At 50.9% G+C, this 18089-nt stretch overlaps 1 protein-coding gene across 1 annotated transcript in view; it reads right to left on the reverse strand.

Annotated features, from left to right (window-relative positions):
• The window catches only part of PDIA5 (protein disulfide isomerase family A member 5), a 45769-nt gene extending 29260 nt beyond the window's left edge, over positions 1–16509 (reverse strand). The window contains exons 1-6 of the mRNA XM_066575321.1: positions 16363–16509; positions 5318–5444; positions 4467–4554; positions 3322–3405; positions 2410–2455; positions 2133–2286 (exon numbers count right to left, since the gene is read on the reverse strand). Coding sequence (XP_066431418.1) covers positions 2133–2286; positions 2410–2455; positions 3322–3405; positions 4467–4554; positions 5318–5444; positions 16363–16431 — 568 coding nt within the window. The 5' untranslated portion in view covers positions 16432–16509. The remainder of the gene's footprint in view (positions 1–2132; positions 2287–2409; positions 2456–3321; positions 3406–4466; positions 4555–5317; positions 5445–16362) is intronic.
• Between the last annotated feature and the right edge of the window lie 1580 nt (positions 16510–18089).

An 18089-nucleotide genomic window follows, 5' to 3' on the forward strand; every position in this document is an offset into this window, starting at 1 on the left:
TGCAATATACCATAGGGCAACGCAGGGGAGGGGAGGATAGTGGAAAGCAGGAGAAGTGCTGTATATATGACTGCAGAGTGAGGAAAGTGAAGAAGAGGACGACGGGCAGAGTATACTGGAGAACAGGGTGAGGAGAATGAAGGAGAGGGGGACGGGTGTCGCTTACTGGAGCGCAGGGGAAGAGAGTGAATTAAAGAAGATGAGGACAGGCGTCATATATTGGAGCGCAGGAATAGGTGAGTAATGAGGACAGGTGAAGTACACTGGAGTGCAGAAAAAAGTGAGGAGAGGACAACGGGTGCCGTATACTGCAGCACAGGGGAGGAGAGCGAAGAAGAGGATGATGGGCGCCGTATACTGCAGCACAGGGGAGGAGAGCGAAGAAGAGGATGATGGGCGCCGTATACTGCAGTACACGGGAGGAGAGTGAAGAGGAGGATGATGGGCGCCGTATACTGCAGTACAGGGGAGGAGAGCGAAGAAGAGGATGATGGGCGCCGTATACTGCAGCACAGGGGAGGAGAGTGAAGAGGAGGATGATGGGCGCTGTATACTGCAGCACAGGGGAGGAGAGCGAAGAGGAGGATGATGGGCGCCATATACTGCAGCACAGGGGAGGAGAGCGAAGAGGAGGATGATGGGCGCCGTATACTGCAGCACAGGAGAGGAGAGAAGAGGAGGATGATGGGTGCCGTATACTGCAGCACAGGGGAGGAAAGTGAAGAGGAGGATGATGGGCGCCGTATACTGCAGCACAGGGGAGGAGAGTAAAGAGGAGGATGATGGGCGCCGTATACTGCAGCACAGGGGACGAGAGTGAAGAGGAGGATGATGGGCGCCATATACTGCAGCACAGGGGAGGAGAGCGAAGAGGAGGATGATGGGCGCCGTATACTGCAGCACAGGAGAGGAGAGAAGAGGAGGATGATGGGTGCCGTATACTGCAGCACAGGGGAGGAAAGTGAAGAGGAGGATGATGGGCGCCGTATACTGCAGCACAGGGGAGGAGAGTAAAGAGGAGGATGATGGGCGCCGTATACTGCAGCACAGGAGAGGAGAGAAGAGGAGGATGATGGGCGCCGTATACTGCCGTACACGGGAGGAGAGTGAAGAGGAGGATGATGGGCGCCGTATACTGCAGTACAGGGGAGGAGAGCGAAGAAGAGGATGATGGGCGCCGTATACTGCAGCACAGGGGAGGAGAGTGAAGAGGAGGATGATGGGCGCTGTATACTGCAGCACAGGGGAGGAGAGCGAAGAGGAGGATGATGGGCGCCATATACTGCAGCACAGGGGAGGAGAGCGAAGAGGAGGATGATGGGCGCCGTATACTGCAGCACAGGAGAGGAGAGAAGAGGAGGATGATGGGTGCCGTATACTGCAGCACAGGGGAGGAAAGTGAAGAGGAGGATGATGGGCGCCGTATACTGCAGCACAGGGGAGGAGAGTGAAGAGGAGGATGATGGGCGCCGTATACTGCAGCACAGGGGAGGAGAGCGAAGAGGAGGATGATGGGCGCCGTATACTGCAGCACAGGGGAGGAGAGTGAAGAGGAGGATGATGGGCGCCGTATACTGCAGCACAGGGGAGGAGAGTGAAGAGTAGGATGATGGGCGCCGTATACTGCAGCACAGGGGAGGAGAGTGAAGAGGAGGATGATGGAAACAGGAAACAGATGATTCCATGGGGTCTGGGCAGAGCCGAGCGAACCAAAGGAAAGGCTGAGTAGCGGAGGGTGAGGCAGAGCGCAGTGATGAAGACCACGGAGGGAAGCCGAGTACTACATGGAGGGATATAGTATTGGGAGCAGTCCAAAGAGGGGGCCTGGGTTTCGGTGATGCTCGGCAGGCATCGGGGCGACGCAGGAGATGACGGAACGAGTTATAGGGTTACAGGCAGGAGTGGTGGGATAATTGGAGAGCGATGAGGAATTTTAGGCTGATCTTTATAAATTGCGCAGATAAGCTCCACAGCGCCACGAACAAGGAGCGGCACCGATTACAGAGCCACACACAAGTAGTCAACGGTTTAATCCCCTGACCACGGAGGTACGAGGCGCGGCTGAGGCTACACAGCGATCTGCGCCGCGCACACGGGGGACAGCAGAAAAGCAGCTCAGAAACGTCACTCACACGGGGCGTAAAACATCACCAGCAGAGGGCGATCTTCCTTCTTTACGAGCTTCCGGAAATCCTTCTCACTATCGATATGGACTATGTCTTTGGCCTCAGGATTCTCCTCCCACAGCGGCGCCCCCTCTGGGTCTTTCAGAAAAGCCACCATAGACTGAAAAGAGAAGACGAGAAAACCAGTGTGAGGAGGCATCCAATGGTTCGCCATATCTGATAATCCAGCATTTTGCTTAACCCAGTCTAAGGAACACATATAACACATCCATGAGACATTCACCTTATATGTGGCCGCTCTGTTGTACTCTGTATGAAACGTTCCATCCCTGCAAGAGAAAGCAGTTAGTGTGAATGTAAATTCTAGAGTGCCCCCCATGCTTTACACTGCAGCTCCACTTGTTTAGAATGGCTGCTGTGGATCATCTCAGCAGGAAGTCAGTATATAGAGAGTCAATACCCAACATTACAGCAAGGAAAGAAGGTTATAAACTAACTATATACGAAAACTAAATAACAGTGAGAAGCCAGAAACTGGAGGGAAGGAGCCTCAACCAGAGGGAGGGGGAGGAGCCATAATAGAAGGGAGGGGTCTCAATTAGAGGAAGGATCACAATAAGGCTTTTTTCACATCTGCGTCGGGTGTTACGTTTTCCGGCTATGTTAGGGGAACAGGATTCCCTGGCTGAATGGGTCTGACTTATGACGGAAATGAACAGCGCTGTAAGGACCCCTTTAACTATAATGGGGTCCATTCGGTTTCTGCTCAGCTGCCCGCCATTTTACCAGCAGAAAAAGTTCTGCATGTAGCGCCATTTTTTGCAGTATTTTGAGCCGTAACCAATGAATGGAGGTTCGGGAGCAAGAGGGAGGCGTCCCAGCAAGAGGGAGGCGTCCCAGCAAGAGGGAGGCGTCCCAGCAAGAGGGAGGCGTCCCAGCAAGAGGGAGGCGTCCCAGCAAGAGGGAGGCGTCCCAGCAAGAGGGAGGCGTCCCAGCAAGAGGGAGGCGTCCCAGCAAGAGGGAGGCGTCCCAGCAAGAGGGAGGCGTCCCAGCAAGAGGGAGGCGTCCCAGCAAGAGGGAGGCGTCCCAGCAAGAGGGAGGCGTCCCAGCAAGAGGGAGGCAGTGTCTCCAAGATCACTTATTATACAGCAGAAACAATATCATGAGATGTGAGCGCGGACGGCGATGTACGGACTTGTAGTGCAGCAGCTCCGCTCCCCCCGTCTTGGAGCTGGGGTCCACCTTCATCTTCTTACACAGTTTTCTGCTCTCCGAGTCACTAAAAAGAAAAAACATTTTTTTTTTTACATAGGAAACCTTAACGGCCAGTGAATATCCCAAAGCAGTGATGGCGAACCTTTTAGAGACCGAGTGCCCAAACTGCAACCCAAAACCCACTTATTTATAGCAAAGTGCCAACACGTCAGGGGGCGGGGCTTATCACGACGTATGATTTTACCCCCGTCATTCTAAAAAGGACAGGGCCGCTTCAAAATAGACAGGGTGCACATTTTGACTGCTTTCCTCCTCCCTCACCCTCCGAGACCCACATACTTACCCCCTCCAACTCGTGAAAGCTCTGCTGCTTGGTGCTGATCCCGATGCACACTGTGACGTAAGTGTGCTGCCAGACACCTCCTCCCCCTGCTCTCGCGGAACCTAAGAGGAGACGTCAGGGGAGGAGGATCCTGGATGCACACTGATGTCACAGTGTGCGCCGGGATCAGTGCCACTAGCAGCGCAGCTGAGTGAATGCCGGCAGGGGAGCCGCGGCACCTGCCAGTATTCACTAAAGTGGTGAGCGGTCGGTGGCAGTGCCAGTAGGGAGGGCTCTGCGTACCGCCTCTGGCACGCGTGCCATAGGTTCGCCACCTAAAACATCTCATGACTGCAGTCCTCAGTCACACCCAGAGCTGCTGTCAGTGTTAAAGAGAATCTACTTCTATTTATACGGATTTCATGTCATACTCCAATTACACCCAGAGCTGCATCCAAGATGCCGGGCTCCTGTCTGCAGGTTCTCCCGTTATCATTCGGTCTCATTATGGAAGTTTATCTAATCAATCAACAAAAAACATTTTGTCTTGCAGATTGAAGTGTGAATGCAGCTCTGGATGCGACCTGAGTATAAGACAACGATGTTAACTACCTGAGACCGGCACAGAAAGCCTGAGCAACGGGCAGCAATCAGTCACCCCCTGTAAGGACGGCTCACTACCGAAGAGGCCCTTAATGTGTCTGGCGCGTTCTGCATGCTTGGAGTTGTAGTCCAAGAACGTTTGGGAGGTTAGTGATTGATATTGCCCAGACCCAAAACCGGATAAAAAAAGGTCATCGTACCCGCAGTCAATCCAGGATACGGTCGCTCGGCCCCGCACATCCTGCGCCACATCCGATAGCAGTTTCAGCTGACGCTCTGCAGCTTTGGCTAAAAAACAAACAATGTCAACAAGTATCTGCCGTGTTACAAATTGACGAGAGCGCGAACGGCAAGCAGGGCCAAGAACTGCGCTCCCTGTAGTCACTGCTACTTCCCAGAACCTAAATGTTGCAATTGAAGTGTCTTAAAATGCCACAAGGTGGCGCTCACTGCATACAGAGGTATTACTGAAGGTCAAAATATACAAATGTAGCTCCACCCAGTGGTGACTGTATATATCTGTATACACTGGGAGCTCCCCCAGTGGTGAATATATAAAGCTGTCTACTGCGTGCTCCCCCTAGTCGTGGCTGTATATATCTGTATTCAGTGAGCTCCTCCTAGTTGTGGCTGTATATAGCTGTATACAGGGAGCTCCCCCTAGTGGTGAGATCTGGACAACAAGGAATGCATACAGGGAGCTACCCCTAGTGGTGGTGCTATAAATCAGAATACATGGAGCTCCCTCTAGTGGTGGCTGTATATATAAATCTGTATACAGGGAGCTCCCCCTAGTGGTGGCTGCTGGCAGACAAGTTTATGGGGTTTCTGTGTAGGAGATCTGAATTTCCGCGGCAAATCTGTCCGGTGTGAACCCAGCCCTATAGAGCTAAAAACAAACAAATGAAGCAGTTGGTTGACTTTAAATATCCAATCAGGCTTTGCAAGGGTTAAAATGTCTCCAGTTTTCTCAGTCCCGACACTTGCCATTCAGATTTGCGCACCTTCAGCCCGTCCCCGTGCCTCCTAGTAATCCCCCCCGTGAGCTCACCTGACGTGGAGTAGAGGACCAGCACGTTATTGCGGGTGCGCAGCAGCTTCTTGAAGTCCTTGTGGTCACTAATTTTTTCGATGAGCGGAGAGATTTTCAGCGCCAGGAGGACGGACGGTAAGACAATCTGTAAGAAAAAAAAACGGAAGTTCATGAGACGCCGCGGCCAGTTACATAAGAAGCAAGCATAATCTACAGGAGCGATAACGCAAGGCGACAAGTTGCAACGTAATGCAGACACCATGGTTGCCAAAGATTATCTGGTAACCTCAGACCACACGGGATCCTAGTTGTAGCTCATCAGTGGGTGGAAATCACTAATGGCGACCATTACAGGCCTCAACCAGCTTTCCACGGACCATGAGCAAACCTTCATTGTCATGGTATAACCCCATGTTCCTTTTCTACTACAGTGTCAGTCTTCACCGAATGTCTAGCATTTTATTCATGAACTGGGGTGCACAGAATTATTAGTTGATAAGGAGTCCATGATGGAAGCGAATGATTGTCGTACCGACATAACATTGATGGGTGATGAATGGCTGATATTGTATCTGCAGACAGCGAGGTCCCTGCCAACAACCCGGATATCATGTAAGTAAATAGGGGGGCGGCGCTGCCAATTATCCATGACCGCACTTTTACTACATCACAGCCGGCACAAGACACGTATGGCTATACGATTGGCTCACGACTCGAGGCGCAAGAAAAGTCTCAATACATAAATGTTCACAAAAGTAAAATACACGATCCTTAATGTGAATCTAAAAACTTGCCAAACAAAGGATGCGAACCCCCCAACCCGGAGATTATATCAGGGCTGCAGCGTTATAAGAGGAACGGCTGATATCAGTCACATGTAAAGGTCTCTGGAGGTAATAGTTCTAGTGGCAGTAGTATTTGTAGATGTAGTAATAATGGCGGTAGTAGAAGCAGCTGTAGTATTTGTAGCAGTAGATGTAATAGCGCCAGTAGTTGTAGTACTAGTAGTAGAGTAATGGTAGCAGTACTAGTAATATTGGTGGTGCTAATAGTAGTAGCTGTGGTAGTGCCACTTGTAGTAGTGGTGGTACCAGTAATAATAGTAGATATGGTAGTGCCATTAGTTGTAGTGGTACTATTAATAGTAGTAGATGTGGTAGTGCCACTGGTTGTAGCAGGAGTGGTACTAGTAATAATAGTAGTAGATGGTGGTAGTGCCATGAGTTGTAGGAGTGATGGTGGTACCAGTAAATAGTAGATGTGGTAGTGCCACTAGTTGTAGTAGGAGTGGTAGTAATAATAGTAGTATATGTGGTAGTGCCACTAGTTGTAGTAGGAGTGGTAGTAATAATAGTAGTAGATGTGGTAGTGCCACTGGTTGTAGCAGGAGTGGTACAAGTAATAGTAGTAGATGTGGTAGTGCCACTAGTTGTAGCAGGAGTGGTAGTAATAATAGTAGTAGATGTGATAGTGCCACTGATTGTAGTAGGAGTGGTAGTAATAATAGTAGTAGATGTGATAGTGCCACTGGTTGTAGTAGGAGTGGTAGTAATAATAGTAGTAGCTGTGGTAGTGCCACTGGTTGTAGTAGGAGTGGTAGTAATAATAGTAGTAGCTGTAGTAGTGCCACTGGTTGTAGTAGGAGTGGTAGTAATAGTAGTAGATGTGGTAGTGCCACTAGTTGTAGTAGGAGTGGTAGTAATAGTAGTAGCTGTGGTAGTGCCACTAGTTGTAGTAGGAGTGGTAGTAATAGTAGTAGCTGTAGTAGTGCCACTAGTTGTAGTAGGAGTGGTAGTAATAGTAGTAGCTGTAGTAGTGCCACTGGTTGTAGTAGGAGTGGTAGTAATAATAGTAGTAGCTGTAGTAGTGCCACTGGTTGTAGTAGGAGTGGTAGTAATAATAGTAGTAGCTGTAGTAGTGCCACTGGTTGTAGTAGGAGTGGTAGTAATAATAGTAGCATATGTGATAGTGCCACTAGTTGTAGTAGGAGTGGTAGTGCCACTAGTTGTAGTAGGAGTGGTGGTAATAATAGTAGTAGATGTGATAGTGCCACTGGTTGTAGTAGGAGTGGTGGTAATAATAGTAGTAGATGTGATAGTGCCACTGGTTGTAGTAGGAGTGGTAGTAATAATAGTAGTAGCTGTGGTAGTGCCACTAGTTGTAGTAGGAGTGATAGTAATAATAGTAGTAGCTGTGGTAGTGCCACTAGTTGTAGTAGGAGTGGTGGTAATAATAGTAGTAGATGTGATAGTGCCACTGGTTGTAGTAGGAGTGGTGGTAATAATAGTAGTAGATGTGATAGTGCCACTGGTTGTAGTAGGAGTGGTAGTAATAGTAGTAGATGTGGTAGTGCCACTAGTTGTAGTAGGAGTGGTGGTAATAATAGTAGTAGATGTGATAGTGCCACTGGTTGTAGTAGGAGTGGTAGTAATAATAGTAGTAGCTGTAGTAGTGCCACTGGTTGTAGTAGGAGTGGTAGTAATAGTAGTAGATGTGGTAGTGCCACTAGTTGTAGTAGGAGTGGTGGTAATAATAGTAGTAGCTGTAGTAGTGCCACTAGTTGTAGTAGGAGTGGTAGTAATAATAGTAGTAGATGTGATAGTGCCACTGGTTGTAGTAGGAGTGGTAGTAATAATAGTAGTAGCTGTAGTAGTGCCACTGGTTGTAGTAGGAGTGGTAGTAATAATAGTAGTAGCTGTGGTAGTGCCACTAGTTGTAGTAGGAGTGGTAGTAATAATAGTAGTAGCTGTGGTAGTGCCACTAGTTGTAGTAGGAGTGGTAGCAATAATAGTAGTAGCTGTGGTAGTGCCACTGGTTGTAGTAGGAGTGGTGGTAATAATAGTAGTAGATGTGATAGTGCCACTGGTTGTAGTAGGAGTGGTAGTATTAATAGTAGTAGATGTGATAGTGCCACTAGTTGTAGTAGGAGTGGTGGTAATAATAGTAGTAGATGTGATAGTGCCACTGGTTGTAGTAGGAGTGGTAGTAATAATAGTAGTAGATGTGATAGTGCCACTGGTTGTAGTAGGAGTGGTAGTAATAATAGTAGTAGCTGTAGTAGTGCCACTAGTTGTAGTAGGAGTGGTAGTAATAATAGTAGTAGATGTGATAGTGCCACTGGTTGTAGTAGGAGTGGTAGTAATAATAGTAGTAGCTGTAGTAGTGCCACTAGTTGTAGTAGGAGTGGTAGTAATAATAGTAGTAGCTGTGGTAGTGCCACTAGTTGTAGTAGGAGTGGTAGTAATAATAGTAGTAGATGTGGTAGTGCCACTGGTTGTAGCAGGAGTGGTAATAATAGTAGTAGATGTGATAGTGCCATGAGTTGTAGGAGTGATGGTGGTACCAGTAAATAGTAGATGCGGTAGTGCCACTAGTGGTAGTACTAGTATAATACAATTGGCTCTCAGGCAAGAACTCCTGGGCGTTGCTGATAAGAGAAGGGATTTCGCCATCCAGCACTAGAGGTGCCAAGTGTCCGACCCGCCAGTAAGAGAGAGCCAATCAGGTGCGGACACACCACATGGGAAGGAGCCGCCCCGCATACATCATGTGACGTCACCGTGACAAGTTCTGCAACTTTCTAATAAGCCTTTTACTTCCGTCTCTCTCCATTCTCAGGAAACAGGAATATCCAAAGTCTACATGTGGAAGCTGGAAACTCAAAACTTCTCACATCTGCACTTTGTTACAGTGTACAGGCAACAGCCACCAGTCCAGCACAGGGGACAGTTGTTCCGCCATCAGGCTGCTTTTACATCAGCGATTCTTTCCCCGCATCGCAGTGCAAGCTTGCATTTTTTTTGTGATTGCGATGTGTTTTGCGAGAATAAACGCAACATCCGTGTAAAGCGATTTTCACGTGTGTCAAAGGAAAAACCCCGTATGTTAGTCCAAGAGTTACAAATGCTAAAAAAATAAACACACCTCATCGCGCTTGTATGTAAATGATTCGGCACGCGAGCGCAACGTCATTTTTTCAGCACCTATAGGAGATAATGGAAGATTCTTGAACAGAATCGCCGAAAAATAAGACCCGCCGCGATCTTTCTATCTCGCGCAATTGATTCAAATCAAATCCAAAAACAATGGGTTCTTTTTTCGTGCCATTCCTGTTCATCCTGCAAAGCGCAGTGAAACTCGTCTGCGTAACTGCAGTCCAAAACGCATCCCTCTCGCAGGAGGAGGAAAAAAATAAAAATCGCACGAACTGTGCGCGTTCGCGCAACGCAGAGAACTTGTGAAATGTATGAACTGTTTCCAATGGCTGATTTACAGGGGCGTTTATCCGCTCTCGTGTCCGGAATGTCGATGAGCTGCGCAACGCAAGCTGCACCCAAGAGTTGAGCGCAGCTCGCTATTGGCCGCGTAAATGTGACCTCATGTGCAAATGAAACGCCTTCTTCTTGACCCCATAGGAATTATGGGCGATTCCCGCAGTGCAATAGGCCAAAACTAGAACATGCGGAAATTTTTCAATCTCATGCTCTTGGTGCAAGTAGGAAAAAACCCAAAGTAGCAAAAATGCTCATAAAAGATTAACCCCTTGCAATCAATAGGTTACTTTCCAGTGCAAATTCCATCCCAATCAGAAAGAACTTGCGTCAGGAAATAGTTTGTGTAAAACACAACCTGATCGGGGTGAGGCGTTGAGATCTTAGCCTTTGGTTGCCCGCATAGAATCTTTTCATTTCTCTGACAGCAAGCAGAGATATTGAAGAAAGTGAAGAGTTGAAACAAAGTATCAGAAAGTTGCAGGACTTTTCATTACAGGATGATGAAGCTTTATATACAAGATGAGAACATGTCGGTGCTCCCTATAGATTGTATATGAGACTGTGCTCATTGGGTGCTCTAGGGGGCCACACATTGCTGCAAAGGGGCCACGGCTGAGCTTGCTGTAAAAGACATACCAGTAACAAAGGTGGCAGCTCACAGGACAAACGTGGCAGTACCCTGCGTGCTGCTGGCACAAGAGCTCACAATCTAATCAGAATATAACTTGGTTTGGCTGACATTATAGACCTCCGCCTACTGAGCACATAAAGGGCGCAGCTTCCACCTATAGACAGCCCAGGGAAGTAATCCCGGATCTTAATGAGCCGCTCCGATCGTCAAACATGAGTTTGTCGCTGTTGCGGTTTTGTAATTCCTGTTCCAGGTAGAATCCAAAATCAATATTTGTTTACGACGGTTTACTCAGCGAGATAAAGTCACAGCGAAGCCAGAAATCAGATTGTCCCCGCTCGTCCTGCAGCCGCTGCGCTGGGTCGCGCTGACCGTCGCGGATTGTCAGCTCTGGGGCACAGGGCTCCCCTGCTGCACTCTGCATACAGCGACCGGCCACTTTATTAGAGACTCCATCTAGTAGCATGTTGGACCTTGGCCACGATGAACTGGCCTTGAAAACCGCAGCAGTTCATCGTGATGTGGATTCCACTGGTGATGACATCGTTCTGCAGGAATATCGGCCCCTGCGGACAGGAAGCTGCTTGAGATTAGTTGGAGGTGCTGACATGTTCTGACCAGCTGACAGGAAGGGGTCATCGATTCATGCTGCTTGCACCAGATTCTGACTCCCATCAGCACAGGGCAACAGAAATCTGGACCCATCTGACCAGGAGATGTTTTTCTGCTGCTCAATTATACAATTTTTGCGCTCTTTTGCCCGCCGTAGTCTCGCCTTTCTGCTTGACACAATGGCGCTAGAACTGGTATTCTGCTGTTATAGCCCATCCATGCGGAGGAACGGCGAGTTGTGCGTTCAGACAAGTTAGTTAGCGCGCCAGCGTTGTATTCAGTAACTGTACAGCAACTGCTGGTCAAAAATATTCCTGACATCCTCCTCTGACCCCTCTCGGTGACGGGTTGCTTCCATCCACATGATCCCCTTCCGTTGGATATTTTCCGCGATCACGCCATTCTCGGTATACTCTGCACACCGTTACACGAGAAACCCCACGCGGTTGGCAGTGAAATCCTGGCCCCGGCTAGTCTGGCACCGCAACTCTGAATTAACCACCTATTTTCCTTGGCTGGCACCAGCTCCTCTGCCAGATGAGTAATACAAAACAATTCACCACTGCTGCATAATACCAGCAGGCAGCGGGCATACAGAGTGCCAGGCAGTCTCCTGTCCCAAGATGGTAGACCCCGGCTCTACCCATCTGTCCAATAACCTACATCACAGCGCTCTGGCAGCCGTCCCACACAATCCTGGTCATCACTCGATATGGCGTAACCAGAGGAGCGTCTGATGCGACAATGGCGCCTCAGTGCGGGCCGCTATCTGCAGATGCCTTTTCACGGGTCAAAATGCAATATATCCATTCCACAATCTAGAATCCTCCAGTCATCAGTGAAGGGGACTGATAACAATAGCGGGCACCGCTGCCAACCATAAGACAGTGACGCTAAAGCCTACAGCGCCCCGGGCATCGGTGTCAGCTGCCAGGAGATGAACACTCACCACTTCTGTGCGCCCATCGGAGCGTCCCCAAATTTATGGAAAAAGTACAGGGAAAAGTTATGAAAACTTTGTCCGAGAGTTTAGGTTTTAATTCACCTTTTTCAATAGCTCTGCTTGCTGTCAGAAAAGGAGAACATGGCTGTTTATAATCAAAGTGTGAAAACCTGTTTTGACCCAACACTTCTCACAACTGATGGCTTGTTACAGTTGCATCCAGCCCAGACAATCCTCTGAACTAACTAGTCCGGACTGATACATGATGAGTCACATAGCTGCAGCTCTAGGTGTAATTGGTGCGTGTGGTGCGATGCAACAGCATTGTGCCTGCAGCTCTGGATGTGACTGGTGTATAAGACATGATGTAATGATATTTTGCCAGCAGCTCTGGATGCGATTTTTGTATATGACATAGGAAAAATGGGCATGCAGCTCCGGGTGTGAAAGGAGAATAAAGCATAAAGTAACTGCATTGTGCTTGCAGCTCTGGATGTGACTGGAGTACAAGAGATCAGTACCAGAACGCTATTTGCTTCTTCTATCAGGAGGTGACCCGCACTATGTATTGGACTTGGCAAACAACACGAGGATCCCGTAGAAATGCTGGAGAATTTCCTCCAAGTCATCAACAGGCAGCCTGGGACTTCCTGACTGCGCCGCGGTGGCCGAGGGGTCTGTGCCACTGGCTGTGACTTCTGGTCTACGATAAAGCGTCAGCTGTACGACAAGACATCAGAGAGAGCGGGCGGAAGCGAGACATTTCCTGCAGCCAGGAAGAGTCATCCGGAGAAAACCCAAGAATAACCTCCAAGAAAAGGAAAGGCGCCAAACTGGCAATTCCTGGAGAGCCATCAGAACGAAGTGATAACAGACAACTCCTCGCAGCGCCCGCCGTCCGCATTCACACCTCGCCGAGTTATTGCAGATTTTCTTTTTAGCTGTGGAAAATCCCAGGCAAATCAGGTGCGTGCCAACTCCGGACCCACCGCATGGGACGCAGAGTCCGCGCCAAAGCAAATCCTGAACGCGCGAATGAGGCCTAAACAGATATACGAGGGTCCGCTGCACGTGTAATCTAGTGATCAGCGAAGCTCCTTGCAAAAGACTCAGCCGCTCCTCCACATATAAAGCTTTACCCTGGTATAAAATGTTCAATTCCTCACTACATGCAAGACCTCTGCTTGCTGTCAGTGAAAGGGAACAATCTTCTTTACATCCGGAGATTAGGAAGCCAGTCTGACCTCATACTTCACAAAGGACTGGATACATTGTAACAAACCCCCAGATGTCGGAACTAAACAACTGATACAAGCTACCTGCACTTTGTACATTGGGTCAGTCTGAGGCCCGGGGTGTTTAGCTCAGACAGCTGAGGGTTTGTTACAATGTATCAGAGTGCAAGATAAACACATCAGCAGCACAAATCTCCCTCAGGCTAAATTCACACGGGCGAGGCGCGGTATCGGGGTGCGAAACTCGTCCTGATATCACGCTTGACAACGTGTGCTGCGACGCACGAGATTCTCACCCAGATGTGCAGCTTTCCCCTGGCAGTTTGTTACAGTGTATCAGTGCAGATAACATGTATCGGTTCGGAGTCCACCATGTTTACAATCTGTAACAAACTCTCAGATGCCTGTAAACATATTGGACTCCAGGCGGATACGGGTTATCTGCACTGATACATTGTAACAACTACTAGGCCAAGAGAGATCTGTGCTCCTCATAGGCCCAATGTCCACGGGCGGATCTGAATTGCAGAATCCACATAGGTAAGCATGGGCGCCCGCACCCGAATTACAGCATGCGGATTTGTTTTGTGGACCTTTGGGTGCGGAAATCTGGGGCATGCTCCATTTCTCTGCGGTTCCTGCATGGATGGCTTCCATTGAAGTTAATGGTAGCCGTCCGATCCGCGGCCCGTCCACGACTGACATAGCGGATGGGCTGCGGATTCCGTGGGAAAACAGGAGTTTGAAAAAAACCTCTACCGTGCGCCGGCGTCCCTGCCAACGCTACCACACTCATCCACAGTACAGAAAAAAAAGAAGACCCGGACGGGTAGGCAGGGTACTCAACCGCGGGCAGCGTCTGATTCCGCTGCGGGCTCCTGCATGCAGTATCCGAACCGCCCGTGGACGTGAGGCCATTGCTTTACCTCACAGAGGATTGTCTAGAGAGCACACAATTGTAACAAACCTTCAGCTGTTGCTGGTATGAATGTAGAAAGAGCGAGAAAAAAAGGGTTCCAAGATCTCTGCTTGCCATCAGTGAATGACCCTTTTTTAATCCTCTCTTTTTACATTCAGAATCTAATAGGCGGGGGTCTCTTATTTCCCCCGTGAAGCAACAGTGCGCATACACGCCGCCCATATACAATGCAATGCAATTGTGTCTATACGTGCCCATTGAGAACAGCGGGCGGCATCTCATACATATATGTGGCAAAATATGGCATGCTGCTTTCTTTTTTTTAGCTGGCGTATTACGCAATTCCGACATTCTAATGTGATCGCAACTGCGTAAGGAATATAAGTGATGCCTGTGAGAGCATTCACTGACAGCAAGCAGAGATCTTGAAGCAAATTTATTATGAAGTCACAGAACGTCTCGCAGTATGGCGGCACTGAGCCGGACGCTCCTCGAAGTGACAGATCTGAGCACGGTGACCAATTTGGTGATGAAATCGTGAGCGGTTCTGAGGGGTGAAGGGATCGGCATTCGGAGGCAGTGGGGGTGGGGGGGTGTCTTCAGGTAAAGGTCTTTTTGACATGGAGGAGGGTACGATGGCGTTGTGGGCGGGGCCTGTGGACAGCCAGTTGTTTGCACACAATTATAAAAAAAACCAAAAACAATTGTTGAAACTGTCTGCAGACCATCGCACCCGCTCTGCGGATGGTGCAGGTAACATATGGCAAGCAGTGCCTGTGTGATAAAGAAGGGCATGTGCTGGAAGACATACATGAACCACCACATGGTGTGCCCAGCCCGCAGACAGGAAAATCTGCCCCAGCTGCTCCAGGCACATTCTAGGGTCAGGCACATGGCAGGGGGCACCACATACCCAGAGCATATACCAGGGTCAGGCTGGTGGCATAGGGGATAGAAGGAAGTGCACTGCAGGGGGGGCACCACACACACCGGGCACATACCAGGGTCAGGCAGAAGGAATAGGAGTAAGCGCACTGCAGGGGGGGCACCACACACACTGGGCACTTACCAGGGTCAGGCTGGTGGCAGAGGGCACCACATACCCAGGGCACACACCAGGGTCAGGCTGGTGGCAGAGGGGATAGGAGGACACACCGCTGGCAGCACCATGTACATCGGGGTGCATCTCTCTACAAAGGGGTGACGACCTCAGTAACGTACGGGATCCCAACGCTGTCCCCACTGTGCGAGGATCTCTGAGGGAGGTCACAGCTTATTTCGGGGGGCACCCATCACCCTGACACTGGAGACCGCACCACACAAAAACAGCTCGGAATATTAAGTTACTATATAGCGCTGGGGTGCGGTCTGTATATAGGGGGTCTATGTATAGAGTTAGTAGTGCGGTCTGTATATAGGGGGTCTATGTATAGAGTTAGTAGTGCGGTCTGTATATAGGGGGTCTATGTATGGAGTTGAGAGTGCGGTCTGTATAGAGTTAGTAGTGCGGTCTGTATATAGGGGGTCTGTGTATGGAGTTAGTAGTGCGGTCTGTATATAGGGGGTCTCTGTATAGAGTTAGTAGTGCGGTCTGTATATAGGGGGTCTCTGTATAGAGTTAGTAGTGCGGTCTGTATATAGGGGGTCTATGTATAGAGTTAGTAGTGCGGTCTGTATATAGGGGGTCTGTGTATGGAGTTAGTAGTGCGGTCTGTATATAGGGGGTCTCTGTATAGAGTTAGTAGTGCGGTCTGTATATAGGGGGTCTCTGTATAGAGTTAGTAGTGCGGTCTGTATATAGGGGGTCTCTGTATAGAGTTAGTAGTGCGGTCTGTATATAGGGGGTCTATGTATGGAGTTGGGAGTGCGGTCTGTATATAGGGGGTCTATCTATGGAGTTGGGGGTGCAGTCTGTATATAGGGGGTCTATCTATGGAGTTGGGGGTGCGGTCTGTATATAGGGGGTTTCCGTATAGAGTTAGTAGTGCGGTCTGTATATAGGGGGTCTGTGTATGGAGTTGGGAGTGCAGTCTGTATATAGGGGGTCTATGTATGGAGTTGGGGGTGCAGTCTGTATATAGGGGGTCTCTGTATGGAGTTAGTAGTGCGGTCTGTATATAGGGGGTCTATGTATGGAGTTGGGGGTGCAGTCTGTATATAGGGGGTCTCTGTATGGAGTTATAGTGCGGTCTGTATATAGGGGGTCTCTGTATAGAGTTAGTAGTGCGGTCTGTATATAGGGGGTCTGTGTATGGAGTTGGGGGAGCGGTCTGTATATAGGGGGTCTCCGTTTAGAGTTGGGGGTGCGGTCTGTATATAGGGGGTCTCCGTATAGAGTTTGGTCCAGTCTGTATATAGGGAAGTCCTTGTACATAAGTTTTCGGGTTCTTTGCTGTCGCACAGGCAGTGTCCCCGCAGTGTCTGTGGCCCCCGGGGCCCCGTTACTCACCAGGACGTGCAGCAGCATTATTCTTCCCCTCGGTCCCCTCTTCCCCCAGCAGAGCCCGGCAGGAGCCATCACACGGCTGCCACGTCTGGCCGCGCAGGCGCACAAGGCGGGAGCGGGGTATGCCGGGAAGTGTAGTTTATCGAGCAGCTGATGGCTCCCATGACAGGTGATAAAGAGGCACCTGCCTGCGGCTACAAGACCTCTGTGTGCGGCTGCAAGATCCCTTTATGTGGCTATGGGTCCCTGCTGCGGCTACAAGATCCCTGCGTGCGGCTACCGTTCCCCTGTGTGTTCCCCTGCGTGCGGCTACCGATCCCCCCTGCGTGCGGCTACCGATCCCCCCTGCGTGCGGCTACCGATCCCCCCTGCGTGCGGCTACCGATCCCCCCTGCGTGCGGCTACCGATCCCCCCTGCGTGCGGCTACCGATCCCCCCTGCGTGCGGCTACCGCTCCCCCTGCGTGCGGCGACCGATCCCCCCTGCGTGCGGCGACCGATCCCCCCCTGCGTGCGGCGACCGATCCCCCCCTGCGTGCGGCGACCGATCCCCCCCTGCGTGCGGCGACCGATTCCCCCTCTGCGTGCGGCGACCGATCCCCCCTGCGTGCGGCTACCGATCCCCCCTGCGTGCGGCTACCGATCCCCCCTGCGTGCGGCTACCGCTCCCCCTGCGTGCGGCTACCGATCCCCCCTGCGTGCGGCTACCGATCCCCCCTGCGTGCGGCGACCGATCCCCCCCTGCGTGCGGCGACCGATCCCCCCCTGCGTGCGGCGACCGATCCCCCCCTGCGTGCGGCGACCGATTCCCCCTCTGCGTGCGGCGACCGATCCCCCCTGCGTGCGTCTACCGACCCCCCCCTGCGTGCGGCTACTGATCCCCCCCCCCCTGCGTGCGGCGACCGATCCACCCCCCTCTGCGTGCGGTGACCGATCCCCCCTGCGTGCGTCTACCGACCCCCCCCCCTGCGTGCGGCTACTGATCCCCCCCCTCCTGCGTGCGGCTACCAATCCCCCCCCCTGCGTGCGGCCACCGATTTCCCCCCCCCCCCCCCCCCCCCCGCGTGCGGCCACCGATCCCCCTCCGCGTGTGGCTACCGCCCCCCCCCCTTTGCGTGCGGCTACCGATTTCCCCCCCCCCCCCCCAATGAGGCTACTGATCTCCCCCCCCCCCCCCCTGCGTGCGGCTACCGATTTCCCCCCCCCCTTCGTGCGGCTACCGATCCCCCTGCGTGTAGCTACCATTTCCCTGGGTGTTCCCCTGCGTGCGGCTACCGGCCCTGTGTGCTCCACCTGCTGGGGTTCGCGGGGTTTTCTGGGACTTGTAGTTCCGCCGCCCAGACGTCTCATCATGTTGTGTCACAGAATAGGATTTTCTCACCTAATATCACAATTCTGTCTTGGAAGAGTTGGTTAAAATGTAACGAGATCGCTTCACACGTAACGCCACACACCACACGGCATAGAATCCAACGTGCGTCCCCCGAGTGCGGCGAATGGCGGCCCGCAGTATGTAGGATGGGCGTGTAAGGGCTAATGCAAAACCGCGATAATGTGGTAAGAGTCGCCGTGTTTTAACCCCTTCTCGCCGGTTTCGCCTTCCTGATGGCCCTAAGTCCTGATGTCGCTTCATGAGGTTAAACCTCGGAATCCCTTCCCTCCTCCTCTGGGTCTGAGGCCGCCGCTCATCACATGTTGTACTTTATATAACGTTACATTTTGGTCGCCATC

The sequence above is a fragment of the Eleutherodactylus coqui genome, chromosome 8 (genome assembly GCF_035609145.1).
Source record: "Eleutherodactylus coqui strain aEleCoq1 chromosome 8, aEleCoq1.hap1, whole genome shotgun sequence".
In the NCBI taxonomy this organism is placed as follows: Eukaryota; Metazoa; Chordata; class Amphibia; order Anura; family Eleutherodactylidae; genus Eleutherodactylus; species Eleutherodactylus coqui.